Source organism: Salvelinus fontinalis, chromosome 6 (assembly GCF_029448725.1).
Source record: "Salvelinus fontinalis isolate EN_2023a chromosome 6, ASM2944872v1, whole genome shotgun sequence".
In the NCBI taxonomy this organism is placed as follows: domain Eukaryota; kingdom Metazoa; phylum Chordata; class Actinopteri; order Salmoniformes; family Salmonidae; genus Salvelinus; species Salvelinus fontinalis.
In genome coordinates, this window is record NC_074670.1 from 60,209,818 (window position 1) to 60,233,646 (window position 23,829).

The 23,829-nt window shown below is 41.5% G+C and overlaps 1 protein-coding gene across 1 annotated transcript in view; it reads right to left on the minus strand.

The window, feature by feature from the left end:
* Nucleotides 1–23,829, minus strand: part of LOC129858231 (GPI ethanolamine phosphate transferase 2-like) — a 122,673-nt gene that overhangs the window by 95,411 nt on the left and 3,433 nt on the right. Inside the window, exons 3-4 of the mRNA XM_055927284.1 lie at nucleotides 11,884–12,093; nucleotides 10,391–10,579 (exon numbers count right to left, since the gene is read on the minus strand). Coding sequence (XP_055783259.1) covers nucleotides 10,391–10,579; nucleotides 11,884–12,093 — 399 coding nt within the window. The remainder of the gene's footprint in view (nucleotides 1–10,390; nucleotides 10,580–11,883; nucleotides 12,094–23,829) is intronic.

Sequence of the window (23,829 nt, forward strand, 5' to 3'; positions counted from 1 at the left end):
GCACGACACGCGGGCAGTACCAATGCACCAAGTCTGGAACCAACAGGATCCTGAAAAGCTTCTATCCCCAAGCCATAAGACTTCTAAACAAGACTGCTTGTAGCTCATCTAATGGCTCATCTAATGGCTACACTGACTACCTGCATTGATCCTTTTTGCAGACCATGCACACACACATACTTACACTGACACTCCAACACACACACTTCATATGCCCACACACACGCATAACATGCACACTGACGACACACACACACACACACTGCAGCTACTGTCTATTATCTATCCTGTGGCCTAGTCACTTTACCCCTACTTATATGTACAGTGCATAGCTAACACAATTACCTCGTACCCCTGCACATCAACTCAGTACAGGTACTCCCTGTACATAGCCATGTTATTTTCTACTCTCATATATATATATATTCGTTGAATTTGAAGTTTACATACAGTTATGTTGGAGTCACAAAAAAGTCGGTTTTCAACCACTCCAGAAAATGTCTTGTAAACAAACTATAGTTTTGGCAAGTCGGTTAGGACATCTACTGTGTGCATGACACAAGTCATTTTTCCAACAATTGTTTACAGATTATTTCACTTATAATTCACTGTATCACAAGTCCAGTGCTTCAGAAGTTTACATACACTAACTTGACTGTGCCTTTAAACAGCTTGGAAAATTCCAGAAAATTATGTCATGGCTTTAGAAGCTTCTGATAGGATAAATGACATCATTTGAGTTAATTGGAGGTGCACCTTTGGATGTATTTCAAGGCCTACCTTCAAACTCAGTGCCTCTTTGCTTGACATCATGGGAAAATCTAAAGAAATCAGCCAATGCCTCAGAAAAAAAATTGTGGACCTCCACAAGTATGGTTCATTCTTGGTAGCAATTTCCAAACGCCTGAAACTACCACGTTCATCTGTACAAACAATAGTACGCAAGTATAAACACCATGGGACCACGCAGCCGTCATACCGCTCAGGAAGGAGACGCGTTCTGTGGTGCGAAAAGTGCAAATCAATCCCAGAACAACAGCAAAGGACCTTGTGAAGATGCTGGAGGAAACAGGTACAAAAGTATCTATATTCACAGTAAAACGAGTCCTATATCGGCATAACCTGAAAGGCCGCTCAGCAAGGAAGAAGCCACTGCTCCAAAACGACCATAAAAAAGCCAGACTACGGTTTGCAACTGCACATGGAGACAAAGATCGCACTTTTTGGAGAAATGTCCTCTGGTCTGATGAAACAAAAATAGAACTGTTTGGCCATAATGACCATCATTATGTTTGGAAGAAAAAGGGGGAGGCTTGCAAGCCGAAGAACACCATCCCAACCGTGAAGCACGGGGGTGGCAGCATCATGTTGTGGGGGTGCTTTGCTGCAAGAGGGACTGGTGCACTTCACAAAATAGATGGCATGATGACGGAGGAAAATTATGTGGATATATTGAAGCAACATCTCAAGACATCAGTCAGGAAGTTAAAGCATGGTCACAAATGGGTCTTCTAAATGGACAATGACCCCAAGCATACTTCCAAATGTGTGGCAAAATGGACAAGAAAGTCAAGGTATTGGAGTGGCCATCACAAAGCCCTGACCCCAATCCTACAGAAAACTTGTGGGCAGAACTGAAAAATCGTGAGCGAGCAAGGAGGCCTACAAACCTGACCCAGTTACACCAGCTCTGTGAGGAGGAATGGGCCAAAATTCACCCAACTTATTGTGGGAAGCTTGTAGAAGGCTACACAAAACATTTGACCCAAATTAAACAATTTAAAGGCAATGCTACCAAATACTAATTGAGTGTATGTAAACTTCTGACCCACTGGGAATGTGATGAAAGAAATAAACGCTGAAATAAATCATTCTCTACTAAGACTAGCTGTCGCCATTGGTGTTGTCTAATGGGGATCCTAAAAAATCTCAAAGCTATATATTAATTTGAGCCAGTTTGCTAGAGCAGGATAATAATCCTGCAGCAACAGGAAATGTGAATTATTTTGTGGATTATAATTAATGGACATGGTTTCTTTTTTCCAAAGCCAGCTTCAAACTATGGGGGATGGGGTGGGAAAATCTGTCTTTGTGTCTTCAATAGAAAGTCATTTAGGATTTGGTAAACCCATTGTCGGGCTCTTCTGAACTCACCAGGAAGCTAGTAGCACTACATCATTACACCCTAGTATTTAAACAAGCCACATTTCACCAAAATGTCTAGGCATATTTATTCATTCAAGAAACAATACTGAACCACTGAAACAGTATAAACTGCAAATGTGAAGACAGTAGGGCTTTAAGTAATAGTCATTGGCACTGCGTGGAAAAAGGGGCAAAACTCCACTAGATGAAGACTAATGAATGCTGGCGCTGAGGCCTCAACCCCCCAAAGCGCTTGCTCGACTTTGATTGGTGTTTAATCAGCGAGTCTGGGACCTCCTTGCTGCCACAGCTCTGTGAGGTGTTCTGACTGCCGGGCAATTTGTATTTCTGATTAAACAACCGTAGGGCCTCTTCAAGCGGGGTGTTTAGCACCAGCAGGAAAGTGTCAATCTGCCAGACATCGCAAGTTGCAGGTGCAGTCTGGCGGAAAGCAAGGAGACAAACATTGAAAAGTCTATCAGGGATGAAGATCGATGAACTGCGGGCGGAAAAATAATGTCCTCATCACCCCAGATTGGGTTATTTGTTCAGTTGAGTCTATAAGGAGCAGCTACTCTTCCTGGGGTCCAAACAGAACAGGGGAGATATACAAATTATCCTTCCCCTCTCCTGCAATGAGGCAGCCATTGTGATTTACGATGCGGTACTGCCAGTGTGCTCATTTGTAGCTTACCAAATACATACGTTGCCGTGCCCTATTCCGATTGATTTAATGCCAAGCTGCTGGGAGTAATCCACAAATTGTAAATGTTGCACATCTCAGAATGAACAAGAAAAACACCAACTTAAAGTTTATTATCTACAACAACAAAAAAACTCCTCTTATCCCAGCTTCAACAAAAGACAATGTGTTCAACTTTTCACACGGCAAGTTCTGTGGGTGACGGGGAGTGCAATATGCAGCATCATAACAGAGTTTAGGTCCTTTACATTTTTTACATTTGAGTCATTTAGCAGACGCTCTTAACCAGAGCAACTTACAGGAGCAATTAGGGTTAAGTGCCTTGCTCAGGGGCACATCGGCAGAGCCTTGTCAGCTCAGGGATTCGAACCAGCAACCTTTCAGTTACTGTCTCAACACTAACCACTAGGCTACCTACCTCACGTCATTCCCAGATTGTAACGTGGGAGAGTGATTTGCTAGGAGAATAGGGGCTGACCCTGAGGCAAATTGTTGAAATAATGAAAAAGGTAAAAGGATGAGAGACGACAGTGTCCTGCATGTCACCCTCCTATTACCGAGGTCAGCACTCATCAGAGCTTTAAAAATGGGAAGAAAATCTATACTTTCAAACCAAATGACAAACGTTCTGAGCATCCGTGCTGAAAAGTTGATTGCACAGATGCCCACACTGAAAGAGAGAAAAATAAAGAGCTGTAACTCTTATGCCTTTGAATGTCATAGTGACATGAAATGTCATACCAAAATGGATAAATGCATGGAAGTTCTCTGGGTAGTCGCACAAAGAGGATGTTTTTATGGATTCTTCTGTGGCTTGAAACAGACTATTCAAATTGGTTTGACTCACAATTGATGTCTGAAATATTCTGGTTTTACCTTTTTAAAATTCACAGTATCTGTAAACATCCTTTGGGGGCTTTGTAAGGAAAATGTTTTACCTTCCCAAAACAATCGCATTCTTTGAGGTTCCCTTAGATGCCTTTCATTTCCACGAGTGACGAGAGACTGCTTTATCAGGCAAAGCTTTCTGTGAAGACCATCTACTTTTAAGAGGTCCAGCTTTGACTTTCTACATTCACATGCTCAAAACATGACATTTCAAGTAGTCAAGGTATAATTGTATTCTATTTGTTAATTATAATATGGATAATGCCATGCATCAGCTGTTCAAGAATTGATCCATTCATAATTATATGGGTGTGCATCTTTCTTCAGTTATTCAATACACATGTTGATACATGCGCTTCAATATGATAGAGGAACCATTTAATACAATAACATGGTGCAATGTCTGGCTTGGCCTAACGGTAATAAACACATCATAAATGTGTTGGATTAAGGATAAGACCAGAGTGACTGTGGGAAAAGTATTGTCCTGTGTGTGTATAAGGGAACATCCTGCCCTTTAAGACAGAAACACCAATCACGTGAGGCTGAGAGCAAAGGTTAACTTGCAGCTGTGCTTTAGAGACATACTTGTCTTAACTTTCTCATTTTGACCACAGCACAGTCAGCTCTGATATTGCCATGTCTTCCTCTGCTATGAAATACCACCTCCGCTGCTCTGTCTGTACAGAAATCTACACCAAGCCTGTCTCTCCCAGCAACCACAACACCTTCTGCATGACATGCCTCCAACGAATCCTGCCTGGAGTGCAACGCTCAGATCAGGGGCAGAAGCTTTCAGATCAACAGGAATCTGAAGAACTTGGCAGAGCAGTTGATAGAAGAGGCGAGACAGGAAAGGGCCAAAGTGTATTGGTGCCCAGACCAACACCAGGAACTGAGCCTGTTCTGCAAGCTCATCTGCCTGGTGTGTCGGGATGGAAGCGAGCACGCCGGCCACTCAATCAGGCCTCTCAAAGAACAGGAAGATCAGGTGAAGAGGGAGGTGTTGGTTTGTTGGTTCTCTTGTTATTGCAGACCTCAGGACAAAATAGAATAACACAACCACATCTTACAGAAAGAGGAATCTTCTGCTCTGAACTAAGATTAACTCCTGGGATGCTGGCTGACATGGACATGGCTGAGTTTGGGGGGTTTCTAAATTGATGGATCCCTAAACCACAAGGTGAAGTAATCTGCAAGACTGATACTCCATCCTGCCCTAGAAAACAAATAACGATTTATTCTGTTTCTAACGACATTCCACAGATCATTGTAACAAATTCGTATTCATGTTTTAATCATTTTTTACGCAATATTTAGGTGACAAACCTTTTTGGTTTGGGAACCGCCACGCACACGCCATGTCTATTTCTATGGGCCCAAGCACTGTTCATGGCAAACTGTTCAAACCCCTCTTGCTGACGGAGAGAACATTCAGCATGTTTAAAGCTTATTTCCTGAAATTCTACACATTTTGTCATGCGTTGCAGAGAACAAGTCGGAGTTCTAAAGCTAATTTTCTTGCAATTCTATACATGTTGCCATGTCTAATGTGTATTCATGCGATATGAGTGACTCAAACGTTTCAACAAAATCAATGGTGTAAAAAACATTGGCTGGCATGGGCTAGTTGATCTGGATATTTCTGACAAGCGATAAATAGCGATTAAAAAAAAGCTCTCAATTACTAACATGAGGAAAATTGCACTACCCAATTTCATTCTTCTATTACAAATTTCAAGAGTAAGTTGAAAGCCGAGCTGAGTTCGGTCGACCCCTCGTGGGCGCACCCCACAGTTTGGGAACCACTGATTTACAGGCCCACTGGTCGCATAGAATAGATCCCTACATGGTTACATTCAACAGAAGTAAAACTCAATCTGGTATTAAATTAAGGCTGTATTACAAAATGCCACCCACATCCCACCCCAGGTCTCTTGGCCCTCCCACCCTTACGGGAGGGCAGCTCCCACACAGCCCAATCCAAGCTCTTCTCTGTACTGGCATGCCAACGGTGGAACCAGCTTCCCCCTGAAGCTAGGACAGCAGAGTCCCTGCCCATCTTCCGAAAACATCTGAAACCCTATCCCTTCAAAGAGTATCTTAAATAATCCTCCTCACCTCAACCCCCCTGCAAAAAAGAAAAATGTAAATACAAAATTAAAACCTTAACCAGCACTTGCACGTGACCCCCCCTCCCAGCTCTGACTCTACTGACAGCTACGATTGAGGAAAACTGTACTTTCTATGCCTGTGATATGTGGTTGTCCCACCTAGTTACCTTAAGATGATTGCACTAAGTGTAAGTCGCTCCAGATAAGAACATCTGCTAAATGACAAATGTAAACATAAGTCCTGCTGCTTTTACAATTCTTTAATTTATGCTAAGGGGAAGCATTTCATCAGATAATGTGAATGGGTAATGCACACAGCACTCCACATTTAATTTAACATGTACATTTCTCAATCAGTGTTTTAAAAAGCAGTCAATGCAACAATTTAAACAATCATTTTGATTTCCTCAAGGTATTTGAATAATACAATTGTTTAACATTAACATAATCCACAAAAAAAATATTTGGACACACCAACTCTTTCAAGGGTTTTTCTTTATTTTTTACTATTTTCTACATTGTAGAATAATAGTGAAGACGTCAAAACTATGAAATAACACACGGAATCACGTAGTAAACAAAAAAAAGTGTTAAACAAATCAAAATATATTTTAGATTCTTCAGCCACCCTTTGCCTTGACATCTTTGCACACTCCTGGTATTCTCTCAACCAGCATCACCTGGAATGCTTTTCCAACAGTCTTGAAGGAGTTCCCACATATGCAGAGTACTTTTTGGCTGCTTTTCCTTCACTCTGTGATCCAACTCATCCCAAACCATCTCAATTGGGTTGAGGTCGGGTGATTGTGGAGGCCAGGTCATCTGATGCAGCACTCCATCACTCTCTTTCTTGGTCAAATAGCCCTTACACAGCCTGGAAGTGTGTTGAATCATTGTCCTGTTGAAAAACAAATGATAGTGGGACTAAGCGCAAACCAGATGGGATGGTGTATCGCTGCAGAATGCTGTGGTAGCCATGCTCTTCAAGCGTGCCTTGAATTCTAAATAAAATCACAGACAGTGTCACCAGCAAAGCACCCCCACACCTCCTCCTCCATGCTTCAAGGTGGGAACCACACATGCGGAGATCATCCGTTCACCTACTCTGCGTCTCACAAAGACACGACGGTTGGAACTAATAAACTCACATTTTGACTCATCAGACCAAAGGACAGATTTCCACCGGTCTAATGTCCATTGCTCGTATTTCTTGGCCCAAGCAAGTCTCATTTTCTTATTGGTGTCCTATAGTAGTGCTTTCTTTGAAACAATTCAAACATGAAGGCCTGATTCACGCAGTCTCCTCTGAACAGTTGATGTTGAGATGTGTCTGTTACTCTGTGAAACATTTATTTGGCCTGCAATCTGAGGTGCATTTAACTCTAATGAACTTATCCTCTGCAGGAGAGGTAACTCTGGGACTTCCTTTCCTGTGGTGGTCCTCATGAGAGCCAGCTTCATCATAGCGCCTTTTGCGACAGCAGTTGAAGACATTTTCATACTTCTTGAAACGTTCGTATTGACTGACCTTCATGTCTTAAAGTAATGATGGACTGTCATTTCTCTTTGCCTATTTGAGCTGTTCTTGCCATAATATGGACCAAATAGGTCCATCTTCTGTATACCACCCCTACCTTGTCATAACAACTGATTTAGCTCAAACGTATCAAGGAAAGAAATTCCACAAATGTAACTTTTAACAAGGCACACCTGTTAATTGAAATGCATTCCAGATGGCTACCTCATGAAGCTGGCTGAGAGAATGCCAAGAGTGTGTATAGCTGTCATGGCAAATGGTGGCTACTTTGAAAAATCGCAAATGTAAAATATGTTTTGATTTGTTTAACATTTTCTGGGTTACTACATATGTGTTATTTTATCATTTTGATAATTCAACAATGTAGAAAATAGTACAAAGAACGAAAACCGCTGGCATGAGTAGGTGTGTCGAAACTTTTGACTGGTACTGTATATCAACCTCCAAAATCGAGAACCAATTATTTCGATACATTGAATGGTTGCATACACTGAAGGACGAACATTCAGTGTAAACAAGAAATTGGTTTTCACTGGTAAACATACTTCTAAATTCAATTGATTACAAGTTCTGTGTGATCAGTTCCTGTGTGTGTGTCCTGGCTTTTCCATTTAAAATGTGTGTACTCCACAGAGCAGTTCTACTTTCAAAGACATCCGAGGATATGAGCTGAATTGAATGCATTATCAAAGAAGTCTAAAGTACAAGAGGGACCTCTTCATGATGTTGTTTCATGGCTAATGCTCTACTGCTTTGTGTGAGAATTGGCCCCCTGCCCCTCTTCTAAAAAGTAAAGTCCTCTCGCTCTGGATGATTCAGATTGACCTTGGGATGAGGAAAACCTGTAAGGACATGTCTATTTTACACTCGTTCCTCTCTCTTCCTCTCCCTTTAACTGGGATATAGTCACTCCCGTTGTCTGTAGACAACATGATATCCTTCCTTAGGGAGCTTTTTAGTCATTCAGTTTTTATTGTTATTCTTTTGTTTTTTATCCTCTTATGTTTGTTGTGCATTAAACATTTTCATAGTTTTTTCCTGTGAAGCACGTTGCATTCCATGTCTGAAATGTGCTGTATAAATAAAGCTTGATATGATTTAATGGTAGAACATCAGTCCTTTGTGTAAAGGCAAGGATTAAAAAGGCCTAGACCATGGCTGGTCTGGAGCTACGCACCACTGCTTTCGCACCAAGGTTCCTAGAGATGAAAGGATTTTTAGTTAGACTATCTTCAATAGATTAGCCTTCATAAACTGACAGTAAATATCTTTGGTACCTTCATTATATTATTTCCTTCTTTTCTGGAGAGGGTGTTGCCTTCAGCAGCCATTTCACAGAGGGGGAAAGAGAATCCTCTAAACCTCAGTGGACCAGACAGTTTAAATAAGTGGGGACAGGATGTTGACACTAGCAGATATGGCAGATTGTGCCCGCAACGTTTCCTCTTTTGTTATTTCGGGGATCGGTGGATTCAGCAGTGGCAGGGAACAGACTCACAACGTGGCTGGTTTAAGGGAGTTGACATACGCTGATCAAGCCCGGATTTTCTTTGCCTCCATATTCCCTTTCATCGAAGGCTGTGAGAACCCAGAAGCAGGAGTATATTTGACAGGGCTGCTTTCAGCACCGTGGAAAAACATGCTTAGAAATCAAATTGTGCACATGAGAAAAGACAACAGAAGATGTGCCAGAGTGGAGTTGGCCTTCAGAGCACTCCATTTTGTTACAGATTGGGGTTTATTCTCCAAAGATGAAGAGACTGCAACTTGGAACGCTTCAACCCAAATCCTGTTTAGTTAAACTATACAACAAAAATATACCTTTGATGGTCAAGACAACACCAATTCAAGTAAGCATATTGTCAAACATGAACTTAAACCATTTAAGTAGCAAGACTAATGGTTTAGAAAAGCCTGCCCTAGTAAGAATGACCATCTTCAATGATGTCCAGAGGCCATCCACCTCTGTTTTTAAAAGTAGCCACTGCCCAGTAGCTTGTCCATTAACAAATGTCAGTCCTATTGTATTGTGTGAACACTAAAAATAGCAATTGAATCCCTCCCCCTCCAGAAACTGTAGCTCAGAATGCATGTTGTCCCGCACTGCAGGTACTGGGTTCTCCATTATAAATCAGGGCAGGACAAAGTAGGCCAGAAGCTCAAACTACCTTGTTGCCGGCGGAGCCAAGGAAGCCTGCGTTTGATTGTCTCCCAGACGACCACTATGCACGATGCCTCATTTATTTTATCACAGCACCGGCACAGCATGAAGAAACAGGATATCGGTAGTTCTGCAAGGTAATGAAAGTCACTGGAATGTTTTATACCTCGAAACTCATTGAAAGTCTACCCGTTATCTCAGTCATCTCAGGGAACATACTTTGTGGGTTTTTCACAGAGCTCTAAGAGAGACTCAATGGGACCACAATAGAATATATTTAGGTCACAATAGTACTGTGTAAAGAACAGTAGAGGCAACAGCAGCAGGCTTCCACTGGGAGAGTTTGGAGCCTTTGAAGCACAATTCATTCAAAAAGCTCCCTGCTGAATATGCGCAAGAGTTAAAAAGCTAGCATGGTTAAATATGCACAAGAACACCGTTTTCAGTCAGGATCCTATTAAAAACAGGAAAAGGACTGTTGAGCGCTTCAAACGCATTTATCAAAACAGGACATTCTCCCAGAAATAAATGATGATACTTGTCATAATTTTCCAGCCGCATTACAAGAGGATGAAAATAAACGGGATCTTTCCGGACATGCAAGTGATTTGTAAATGGAAAGATTAAGTTTTTTTTTGTTTTTTTATCTTAGATTATTGATTAGAACAATATATACACAGACTATTTCTTTCAATTCCTCTCTGGCAGTGAAATGGACTGCCTGAATATAATGCAAATGTGCTTTTTAATTTCACAAAACAACCCATTGAGAATGAATAGGCAGCATCTGAACTCCAAAGTAAATATGTGTAATTTTGCTATTGAAAAGTAGGCTGCTATACCTTTAAGATGAGGGAGCCATGAATCTTCTTGAGGATGTCGTCCATCTCCATTAGTTTGGGCTGGATGAGGGAGCTGTGTGGTCCACTGATGTGGCCGATGTGGTCCAGGCCTAGGTAGTGCAAGATCAGAATGTCCCAGTCGTCTCTCTTCAGCGTGCTATCCAGGTGACGCGTCACATTGTTGTCAACCTGGGGAAAGTCAGGGTGGACATACAGTATCAACACAGAAAACTCCTGATTGTGTCATTGTTTCTGAATCTGACAAACTGTGTACAGTATAGGGGTGTGACGTTTAAACGAATTCAGGATTGTTAACGTTTAGAAAAAATCTGTTACGGGTTATGGAAGCATTCTTTTTTTTACAAAATTAAAATCACAGTGCAGTTATCGCAAAACTACTATTAACTGGTCCCAATCATGATCATAAAGGCAAAAACTTTAGTAGTACAAATACCTAACGCAACAATGCTGGAAGTAGTAAATTATTTGCCATGGATATAAAGCGCTCCGCACGTCATCGTCATTAACAATTGGAAAAATAGTGAGACAGGGAAGCGACAGCATCAAAGTTCTGTACGGCAATACTTTGAGAAGTTAAACGAGAAGGTGATGAAACGCTAACTCTGCGAGGTGGAATTGAGCTACAGTGGCAGTACAGGTGCAATGCTGAAAGAGAGGCACCGTGAGACCCAACCCATTGCTGGCAGCAGTTCGATAAGGGGCGGAGTGAGGAATTCACAGCGCTGATTACAGAAATAATTGCAGTTGATATGCAGCCATTGTCAATGGTAGAGGAAGCCGGCATCAATACCCTAATGGCCTATCTAGAACCAGACTACAAGATGCCAGAAATCTGACATTGTACAATGATAGCTCTGCAAGTACAAATCACGAGCTCTCAAACACCATACGTGGCGATAACAACAGATTGTGGCTATCATATTGATGATAAGTGGTACATGAAGCACGTACTGACAACTTGGAGGAGAGGCACACAACAGAGAACCTAAAACAGCATCAATACCATCATTGCTGAGTGGGTGAGGACAGCAGTAAGGTGAGCGCTGTCTGGTACGGTTTCCACTAGTTACCACAGCCACAAAGTCAAAACTTGTAAATAAGTATAAAAACAAGAAGTATATTTTTGGTTTTAATTTAAAGTTAGGGTTAGGCATAAGGTTAGCAGTGTGGTTAAGGTTAGGGTTAGAATTCAAATCACATTTTAATTAGAGAAATTGTATAAATAGGCTGGCTTTATAACTTTCTGGCAGTGGCAACTAGTGACAAATGGTAGCATATGGGGTCATATTTAGAACCACATCTGAATTGTGAATTCACGTCATTTTATGTTTTTGTTTACATTTCAACGTAATATTTTTTTTTACATTTGTCACATCCCTAGTAGAGTATGTTCGAAATATTACATAATAGAAAAAGATTCAACTTCTGTCAATATGAACCTGACCTTCAAACAGGTAATGACCCTGACTGACCTCGGTGTAGTCGGACACGAAGAAAGAGGTCGTGCCATCGTACTCCATGAAGTGCTTGGGGAAGAGCTTCACCCAGGTGTCGTCCCCGTAGAACACCATCCGCTTGCCCGCTGCCTTGGCCTGCCAGATGAGGTTGTCCTCCAGCAGCGCTGGGGAGTTCAGGTTCATCACCACGTCGATGAAGCCCGGGATACTACCTGTGGTCAGGGCCTAAAGAGGGAGCAGAAGGGGAAGTCAACCTACGTACGTAAGCTAGCAATAGGCTAATTACGCAACATGTTACCAGATGTAAAAGGTAAAAATCATTGGCTCTGTGTAGCCTATCAATGTTAAAGAAAGAGTAAAAATAATTGTCTCTGTGTAGCCTATCAATCAGTGTTGTGTTGTTTGAGACCACCTAAAGTGAGACTGATTCAAGACCAAGACCAGAGCAAATCGAGTCCGAGTTAAAACCAAGACCAGAGTGGGGGCACGACCGAGTCAAAACCGAGACCAAGAGGGGATCAAGGGGTCTGAAACAGAGTCAAGACCAGAAAAATGTGAGTCCAAATCAAGACCATGATTGTAATTCTGTCAAATCACCACATAATAGGAGTTCAAAATGTCCAGTATTTCTGTGTTCCTATTTCAGAACAACATATGGATTCTTTACGCATTCAGAAGTGAAAAGAAAATGCAGGCTGAGGGAAAACAGAGCCTCTCCACAAATTATTACTAACCCAAACACAGTGGGGAACAATGGGCCTTCCACACCTTCAGAGAAGGGCTAAGGATTTATAAAATAATTATTATAATAATCCGTTTTTGTTGGAAAGGAAATGGTTAACACTGCTAGTCTCTGGGGAGATACATCTAGCTAACTAAGTCAGCCATTGGCTAAGGCGGCCATCAGAAGCTAGATAAAAGGCATCAGCCAACTGTATTAGGGCAACATTTTGGAGTGACAGTGGAATCAATCACTCAATATTTTGACTTACTGGGTGGAGCTGTTTTTACAAAAACGTATGGAAACTTCTGCCTTCTTGAAGGCCAACAGGTCACTGTGCAATAGCGAGCAGTAGCTTTCTCACGGTCAAATAGTTCGCTTTTTTTGTCGGCTAGTTTTCCGCTGACGCAGCAGGTGTTATCAAAGAGAATGTTGTTGCTAATTTGTTAGCTTCTCTTGTTTAAAGAATAACTTTCAACAAGAAGTTAAGTTTCAAATTAAGATAATCTGGTTAGTGGAACTGTGTTTTTTATTGCAGCGCGCTTGCTGTTGTTAGCCATCTCTTTGAGAATAACGTTTTTGTGAACGATTGTTGCATTTAAAGTGGAACTGAAAGCATTTTAGCATCATGAAACATTTTCTGACAAGCGACCACTCCGATATGGTCATTTTCACGTTTTCATAAATTCATCGAATGTTTGGGTATGACATATACTAAGGCATTTGTGAAATTTCTATAGTAATATAGAATGGGAAAGCGGCCATGCATTTGGACAATTAGACAATGCAGTAAATAAAACATTGGTCTTGTCCAGGACCAGAGTCTATACAGACCGGTGTGCTATAGTCAATCACAGCTACACAAAAGCCACAAAATACACCTGAATGGATTTTTGCAAATACTGCATGTAAACACCATGGGAGTCCTCTTTCATTTGGGAACTTTACAGTCCTATTGATCAAACAACCATGAAAGCGTAGGCTCTCTCTAACTCAGTTATGCACATCAACAACAAAATCAACAACTAATGCCAGACAGAGCAAGATGAACTAAAGTCTAACGAAGGAACATTATATAAACCCTCTCAAACATTTTCAGCTAGTTGGCCGTCAAAATTGCACTGATAAATGGAGAATTTTAGCCTCCTTGTCCTTCTTCAGTTTGCCTACCGATGCATGCTTGCCCCAACCAAGCACCCAAGCTAACTGGCTAAAATTGGCACGCTAGCTACTTCCAGACACAAATGAGAGAACCCCTCACTCTGACCGTTTTACTCATCGTAGCAGAGCTGGTTAGGCTGTCTATATGTTATCTAGAGCATTCTTGACTAACTATGACTTTTTTGGCCTATGTTTACTGACAACGGCCATATTAAGTGGGTGTTGCGCGTTCGTAAATTCATTCTTAGTTCTCAGACGAGAGTGCTCTGAAATCAGATGAGATAGCCAGAATGAATTTGCGAATTCAAGAGATATGCAAACTGGATAACAGTCGGTCAAGTTCTTGCTAGCTAACCAAATGACACCTGCATCTCTAGCTGTGTATAGCCACCGAAAAACGATGAAGGGAAAAAAAATCAGTCACTCGCCCACTTCTCCAATGGCTTATACCTGTGTATACCCTCCACTGCGCCACTGGCCCTTTATACTTTACAAAAAGTGCACTTTCCTACAGTGTGCGCTGGTATTACGATTGCTATCCTTTCAGAATCATGAACCTGTCACACACTGAAGGCCTATAGGTTCGCCAATGCTCAAACGTGTCTATAATAAAGGCTGTTAAGATATTAATGTTTTAATAAATACGTGTAAATATTTGGGCTGAAGAAGCGCTTTTATGCACCCTCTGAATGAAAGCTGATAACTATGAGTGTTTTACTTTGCTGGTCCCGGGAAGAAATTACGAGTCCTTACTGTCCGAGACAGAGTACAAATGTATCCGAAACCAGACGGAGACACTCAATATGTGGTCTCAAGACCGTACTCGATTACTACAACACTGCTATCAATGTAATTGAAAAGGTCAAAATCATTGTCTCCCTGACTACCAATGTTATTTCGTTACGCTAGCATCAACATTTACTCAAGTGTAATTTGCAGTAGAAATAGGCTAACACAAGAGCTACTGCAATTACAATGGGAAATGGGTGTAAGATTGTTCCAAACAATCACTGAATGACCAACTGTGTACCATAAACAATTCAAGTATCATTGTATCACATGCTTTTGTGTCCTCCTAAATCCAATGAAGCAACTCACATAGGCCTGGATGTTGTTGGCAGTATCTCACTACTCAGTCACATGCGATGCATATCAGCATGTTTTCACACCGCAATAATCACTGTGATTTCTCACAATCAGGCATTCTGGGGCAATTAACCTTCGGTCAGCCTCACAGAAGGAAGAAGAAAATGGTGCCAAATCTAAACCACGTGATGGATTCCATGCTTTGTTTTCCTCCACAAGGTTGTGCCGGTGCTTTAGTCCATTAGTGCAGCGGAGCTAGCAGTAGTTGGGAGGACCTGCTGGCATTTGGAATTCAAGCAAAACTACCAGAATTATCTACATTTAGGCTAGGCCAAAACTGGAGGAATTAGGCCTATCTTTAGCAGCAGAATGTCTGAATGACTGCAAGCATGCTTGCCTATATTCACATACTCAGTGCATACCACTCAACACTGCCAGAAAACCTTAGCACTCTAGCCTAACATATCTCACACTAGCCTAATTGTCAAAACAACTCCACTCAAGGATTGACCAAAGAAGAGTAGCAAGCCTAGGGGGGCGGTTGGCAGTGAGCCAAGCACAGACGTGAAGATACGGTGGTGAATAAAATACTAAAACCAAACACTAATTGTTAATCATTATTTTATCTTTTGTACTATTGTGTTTTATTATCTCGTGGGAAAAAAGGTCTGATAAATCTGGCTCTGGCACCATTTTAAAGTCGATGACGCTGTTGCCGAAGTCATTAAAGTCTTGGGAAATAAATTATTTTGGTGCTTTAGTTTGGGAAGTTCTCATGGATATGCAGTTTTTTAAACTCCCTCAGATTAAAATAAAAAGACGTTTGAAGTCGGCGGCTGGGGACAAAGCCACCCTACACGCCCAGTTTCTCTCCAGCGACACTTCGGGTTCTCTTAAGATATGTATTTTTACACAAACTTCAAAAGGAGGTAGGGCATCATTGAAAATAAATGATATCGCTTCAATGCTGCATGTCGTTAGATCATGAGAGGAACAAGATGTGATAAAGAATCGATGTGATACGTTTGACAATCACCTACCTATCCACTGCATCACGAACATGATCAAAAGCTAGACTAAAAAGGGGGATAAACTGTCAATCCAAGGAAAAAGAAACTCCTAAAGCTGACATTTACAGTGTGCTGAAAGTACAAATAGCCTACCTCAGATAAAGCCATTTACTTTACCTTGGAATACTAGCCAGAATATTTGTTCATGGAAGCAATTGTTAAAACTACAGTGCTAGTATTTATCTAAAGCTGAATGATCTACCATTCAGAACCCCAAAGTGGTCCAAATGGATATCTTTAGATCACTACTCTGCCACAGCGTCAAACCCTGATTGGCGCCAACTTATTCATTTTCAAGCTAGGCCTACATTTCCAAAGTCAGCAGAAACTTTAGATCAATGCTTGACTTTTGATCTTAAGCAGGCTCTCTACACAAACCCTAGAGCAGCAGTTCCCAACTATTTCTATTCCGGGGACCACCATATCACCGTCAAAAGTTCTTGAGGACCACCATTTGTGAATGTAACAAATTAAAGGACTATTATTGTTATTTTAAAACCTTAGCATTATGAAAAGGTATGTAAAATTGCTTAGAATACTATTAATACTCCTGACTGTTATTATCTTTGGAAGACAAAAATCTAAAATAAATAAAACAATGTGAACCACCTGTAAGTTGAAAACCACTGCTCTAGAGACAACACCAGTCTATCCATCCTTTATGGTTCAGCTCACACGAACAACACAACCCTCCATCTGTGAGAGAGAGAACTCAGTTGAAGCCTGCACCAGCTTGTTCTTAGACGTGGTGGGAAAACACTCCGATGCAGGAGAAAAGCTTGTATCAAGCAGGGTTTCTACCGATTTCATCATTGGGAGGCTGGAGAAACACAGGATATTTGTTGAGGCGACTCCTTCTCCTGCATAGGATGTGACTGGCAGGCAAAATAAATATGTTTGTTGAGCATTGGAGTCGATGGAGAGAAGAGCTAGTGTTGGGGCCTAGTGGAGGAACAGAGGAAACCAAGGAAAGCCTTGTCTGAGCTCTGGAAGAAGCAAGGACCAGACACAGAAGCTTATTAGTCTGTGTTGGAAACAAAGAAATCATCACTAGTATGTTCAGGGAACACACTGAAATGCAAACTGCATTATTGAGACTTAGCACTAAGGAGGGCCTCAAAAATGCAACGAGCATTGCATAAGAGTTATAATGGGGAAAGCAGGTAGCCTAGTGGTTAGAGCGTTGGACTAGTAACCGAAAGGTTGCTGGATCAAATCCCCGAGCTGACAAGGTAAAGATCTGTCGTCCTGCCCATGAACAAGGCAGTTAACCCAATGTTCTCTGGGAGGCCGTCATTGTAAATAAGAATGTGTTCTTAACTGTTAAATAAAAGGTTAAATAAAAAAATACAAACATTAAAATAAGCTAGGTTCATTACAAACGAGGACAGAGATATGAGCATGTCCTAAAATGGACACCACTGGTGCCTTTATATCAGCAGGCTTATTATACTTTTCTCCAGAGTCTTAGTAATGCAGATTATCTGATTGCTTTGTTCTTTTCCAAGGGCATTTTACATTTACATTTACATTTAAGTCATTTAGCAGACGCTCTTATCCAGAGCGACTTACAAATTGGTGCATTCACCTTATGACATCCAGTGGAACAGCCACTTTACAATAGTGCATCTAGATCATTTTAAGGGGGGGGGGGGGGGGGGGGGGCAGAAGGATTGCTTTATCCTAGGTATTCCTTGAAGAGGTGGGGTTTCAGGTGTCTCCGGAAGGTGGTGATTGACTCCGCTTTCTTTTAGTCCTACATATTGTCCAGAAACCAATATTCTAAACTCAGCAAAAAAAGAAACGTCCCTTTTTCAGGACCCTGTCTTTCAAAGATAATTCGTAAAAATATAAATGACTTCACAAATCATCATCGTAAATGGTTTAAACTGTTTCCCATGCTTGTTCCCATGCTTGTTCAATGAACCATAAACAATTAATGAACATGCACCTGCGGAAAGGTCAATAAGACAATAACAGCTTACAGACGGTAGACAATTAAGGTCACAGTTATGAAAACTTAGGACAATAAAGATGCCTTTCTACTGACTCTGAAAAACACCAAAAGAAAGATGCCCAGGGTCCCTGCTCATCTGCGTGAACGTGCCTTAGGCGTGCTGCAAGGAGGCATGAGGACTGCAGATGTGGCCAGGGCAATAAATTGCAATATACGTACTGTGAGACACCGAAGACAGCGCTACAGGGAGACAGGACGGACAGCTGATCATCCTCGCAGTGGCAGACCACGTGTAACAACACCTGCACAGGATCGGTACATCCGAACATCACACCTGCAGGACAGGTAGAGGATGGCAACAACAACTGCCCGAGTTACACCAGGAACGCACAATCCCTCCATCAGTGCTCAGACAGTCCGTGATAGGCTGAGAGAGGCTGGACACTGAGGGCTTGTAGGCCTGTTGTAAGGAGGTCCTCACCAGACATCACCAGCAACAACGTCGCCTACGGGCACAAACCCACCGTCACTGGACCAAACAGGACTGGCAAAAAGTGCACTTCACTAAACGTGTCGCGGTTTTGTCTCACGAGGGGTGATGGTCGGATTTTCGTTTATTTTTGAAGGAATGAGCGTTACACCGAGGCCTGTACTCTGGAGCGGGATCGATTTGGAGGTGGAGGGTCCGTCGTGGTCTGGGGCGGTGTGTCACAGCATCATCGGACTGAGCTTGTCATTGCAGGCAATCTCAACACTGTGCGTTACAAGAAAGACACCCTCCTCCCTCATGTGGTACCCTTCCTGCAGGCTCATCCTAACATGACCCTCCAGCATGACAATGCCACCAGGCATACTGCTCGTTCTGTGAGTGATTTCCTGCAAGACAGGAATGTCAGTGTTCTGCCATGGCCAGCGAAGAGCCCGGATCGCAATCCCATTGAGCACGTCTGTGACCTGTTGGATCGGAGGGTGAGGGCTACAGCCATTCCCCCTAAAAATGTCCGAGAACTTGCAGGTGCCTTGGTGGAAGAGTGGGGTAACATCTCACAGCAATAACTGGCAAATCTGGTGCAGTCCATGAGGAGGAGATGCACTGCAGTATTTAATGCAGCTGGTGGCCACACCAGAAACTGACTGTTACTTTTGACCCCCCTTTGTTCAGGGACACATGATTCCATTTCTGTTAGTCACATGTCTGTGGAACTTGTTCAGTTTATGTCTCAGTTGTTGAATCTTGTTATGTTCATACAAATATTAACACGTTAAGTTTGCTGAAAATAAACGCAGTTGACAGTGAGAGGACGTTTCTTTTTTTGCTGAGTTTATATCTTCCTCCCTGAGCAACTGTCATCTTCATTATTTACTGAAGAGGATGACTAACCACACACACACATCACTATGGGTGAACATAACATTCAAGGGAAAGGTACATTGAGATGAAAATGTATAATGGATCTAAAGCAGAACTGAAAGAAACTCCCCATTCTTCCTATTATAATGGAATAAAAAAGGCTAATGTCTGATTTATTGATTGATTTGTCAAAACATTTTTCTCATAAACCCAATGATCCTGATTGGCATTTCACAGGTGGATGAATCCAAATGCTGCAAATCCTTGCAACCCTCATTGAAGTCCTGTACTATTTAGGGTCATCATGAGCAGACAGGTCTTCATGATTTCGGGCCGGTTTCCCAGACCCAGAGTAAGCCTATACAACTGGATATTTACACTGCTGCTACTCGCTGTTTGTTATCTATGCATAGTCACTTCACCCCAACCTATATGTACAAATGACCTCGACTAACCTGTACCCCCCCACATTGACTCGGTACCCCCTGTATATAGCCTCGTTATTGTTATTTTATTGTGTTACTTTCTATAATTTTGTTTATTTGTATAATTTAGTTGAACTCTTTCTTGAACTGCACTGTTGATTAAGGGCTTGTAAGTAAGCGGTAAGGTCTAGCTAGATATGTTAATTCGGCACATGTGACAAATAAAGTTTGATTTAATATTAAACGTGCTTAGATGAAGATTCTCAATTTAAAGTGCCACTCCTGTCTAAATGTTGAGAGTGGATAGCCATTTACTATACATGGTGTGATAGCCTAATTCCCTTTACTGTAACACATAGGCCTATTCAGGCAAGACATTTCATTTGGAAGAAGTCTACCGAATTCCTTTACTCTTTCTTCCCTCTTCCCTCACCAAAACATCTTTCTCCTAGCAGTATGTTCTTGTTACAGTGAAACTGACGGCTTGGAAATTATACACCGGCAACAAAAACATTTTCCTATGTGTCCATTCCAATGAACGGATATGGATGGGAAAGGCATAGCTAGAGCTGAGAGGTAATTCTTCAGAAGCAGAAACTTCCTACTGGGAACGGGCAAGTCTTTGGAATGCTAATGAGTTCAATTTGTGCATGTGTAAAGCAAGTGTTCAATCTGAGAAAAATAAACTAAATATTTCCTTCACACATAAGTGTTTTCAACAGTGCAACCTGAGGGCATGTGTGAAAGCGTTCGTCCCTGATAAGTAGAGATTAACCTTAATTTCCCAATTTCTGGACCAAAGCAACGAGCAAACGGGTCATTGTCGATGGTGAGTGCAGTGGGAAACATTTATCATCAGGGAATCATCAAGTACCACTAGTCCTGTGATGAGCTTGTGTTCACTCACTGGTCTTCGCTTAATAACATAGGCTTCAACTCATTTCATTGTTATTAAGTCTGGATCACACACTACGAACTGCAGTATTTGAGACAGCATAGCCAGTAAAGTATGGTGACCCTGAGAAAGACATCCAAAAATAGACAGAGCCAAAAATACAGGCTTGGTCTTTACCTCGACAACCATATTTTTTTTCAAATGGCCCCAATTTCACCTTTGTCAAAGGAATAAACCATATACAATCTAACTCATAAGAGAACTCTCTTTCTGCAAAGGTCTTATCAACTCTGATTGGGTGATTTCTGAACACACCGTTGCTTTACCTGCAAAGGCATTATTCTGTCCTGAAAATACTTTCTCTTATCACTTAAGTGGGTAGGACGTGAAAATAATCCAGGGAAACTAATTGGAATGGGCCTGTGTGAGTGTATGCCTATTATCAACAACAGGAAACTGGGCCACAAAAGCCTTTCCTGTGTGCCTCACAACACAAGAGCAGCTCTACCCAGAGTACAATTCTGGCAATATGTACAGTACCAGTCAAAAGTTTGGGCACACCTACTCATTCAAGGGTTTTTCTTCATTTTAACTATTTTCTACATTGTAGAATAATGTCGAAGACAAGAAAACAACAAAATAGCACATGGAATCATGTAGTAACAAAAATAAATTTAACAAATCTAAATATATAGCTACCCTTTGCCTTGTTGCCAGCTTTGCACACTCTTGGAATTCTCTCTAACCAGCTTCACCTGCAATGCTTTTCCAACATTCTTAAAGGAGTTCCCACATACACTGAGCACTTGTTGGCTGCTTTTCCTTCACTCTGCCGCCCAACTCATCCCAAACCATCTCAATTGGGTTGAGGTCAGGTGATTGTGGAAGCCAGGTTATCTGATGCAGCACTCCATCACTCTCCTTGGTCAAATAGCCCTTACACAGCCTGGAGGTGTGTTGGGTCATTGTCCTGTTGAAAAACAAATGATAGTCCCGCTAAGCGCAAACCAGATGGGATGGCATATCGCTGCATAATGCTGTGGAAGCCATGCCGGTTAGATGTGCCTTGAATTCTAAATAAATCACTGACAGTGTCACCAGCAAAGCACCCCCACACCATTACACCCCATGCTTTTATGCTGGGAACCACAAATGTGGAGATCATCCGTTCACCTACTCTGCGTCTCACACAGCGATTGGAACCAAAAATCGTACATTTTCACTCGTCAGACCAAAGGACAGATTTCCACCAGTCTAATGTCCATTGCTCGTGTTTCTTGGCTCAAGCAAGTATATTCTTCTTATTGGTGTCCTTTAGAAGTGGTTTCTTTGCAGCAATTCGACCATGAAGGCCTGATTCACGCTGTCTCCTCTGAACAGTTGATGTTGAGATGTGACTGTTGAACTCTATGAAGCATTTATATTGGCTGCAATCTGAGGTGCAGTTAACTCTAATGAACTGCAGCAGAGGTAACTCTGGGTCTTCCTTTCCTGTGGCGATCCTCATGAGAGCTAGTTTCATCATAGCGCTTGATGGTTTTTGCGACTGCACTTGAATAAACTTTCAAAGTTCTTGAAATGTTCCTGATTGACTGACCTTCATGTCTTAAAGTAATGATGCACTATTGTTTCTCTTTGCTTATTTGAGCTGTTGTTGCCATAATATGTACTTGATCTTTTACCAAATAGGGCTATGTTCTGTATACCACCCCTACCTTGTTACAACACAACTGGCTCAAACGTATTAAGAAGGAAAGAAATTCCACAAATTAACTTTTAACAAGGCGCACCTGTTAATTGAAAAGCATTCCGGGTGACTACCTCATGAAGCTGGTTGAGAGAATGCCAAGAGTGTGCAAAGCTGTCTTCAAGGCAAATGATGGCTACTTTGAAGAATCTCAAATGTAGTTTTGATTTGTTTAACACTTTTTTGGTTACTACATGATTCCATATGTGTTATTTCATAGTTTTGATGTCTTCACTATTATTCTACAATGTAGAAAATAGTCAAAATAAAGAAAAACCGTGGAATGAGTAGTTGACTGGAACTGTATATCCAATGAAATATTTATTTTCCTCAACGATTCTCTCAATTACATCCTTCCCCAAAAAGCATTTTCTGGGATCGTTCCTGTCAGACAGCCAGAGGCTGGCTGGTGTATTCCTAATGAATGGGCTGGTTCTCTGGGTGATTCTGATTTGAGTTAGTTGGCTGTGTCATACCAGTTGATTGGGTGCACTGCAGTGATTTGGGAAGACGCAGTATTCCATGACTGCAATCTCGCACTGCCATCTTCTGGTAGGAATGAGAACGTCTCAAAGTTCTGCTGATTCTTCTTTACTGCTTATTCAGTGTAGGCTATTTGTGGCAGCTGTTTGAATCAAAGTTTACATTGAAAATCTAGAATTGATCTCTTAGGCCTAATTAGCCTACTTGGTGCTAGATCCATGTTGACATTTGAAAGTAGAGTAATGTAATCAAACGTCTTCAGAATAAGGTGGTAGAGTACAACTTTTCTGTGTCTCTTTGAACCACATAACCTATAGATTTAATGACCTAAGTGGTGACTAATACGAGAGATGTCAAAGGTTCAGGCTGCTACACAGTCACTATGGAAGCTCTAGTCTAGAGCGGTTGGTTAAATTGTGTTTAGGAACATTTTTAAACTCCATGGTTAAAGTACAGTAGTGAGAAATATATGTAATTGTCGTAAAAATCTGTGAGAGTGCTTCATTTACTATCATCTAAATCTTGAATTATTTGACATTATTAATGATTTAAATGGTGGTTTGAGCCCTGAATTCTGATTGGCTGGTATAACAAAACATTTATTTTTACTACTCTAATTACATTGGTAACCAGTTTATAATAGCAATAAGGCACCTCTGGGTTTGTGGTATATGGCCAATATACCATCGCTAAGGGCTGTATCCAGGCAATCTGCGTTGCGTTGTGCATAAGAACAGCCCTTAGTCGTGGTATATTGGCCATATACCACACCCCCTCGGGCATTATTGCTTAATTATGCTAATTTCCCTATGGAAATCTTAGAGACGTAACGTTTTTACCGCACAACAATTCAAGGAAATACAGATCCTTTTTACCTCAGATTGGTGATATTAGTATTAAAATGTATAGTCATCACGATCTCACAATATCGATTGCTTATAACAGATCAGTATCTCTGGTTAAGTATCGGTGTTCGTGTTGGGACTTAACCCAGCTGTCATTTTCAGACTACGGTGGCTAGGGGGGAAAATGAGGCGCTCCTCCCATAGACATCTCTGGCCTCAC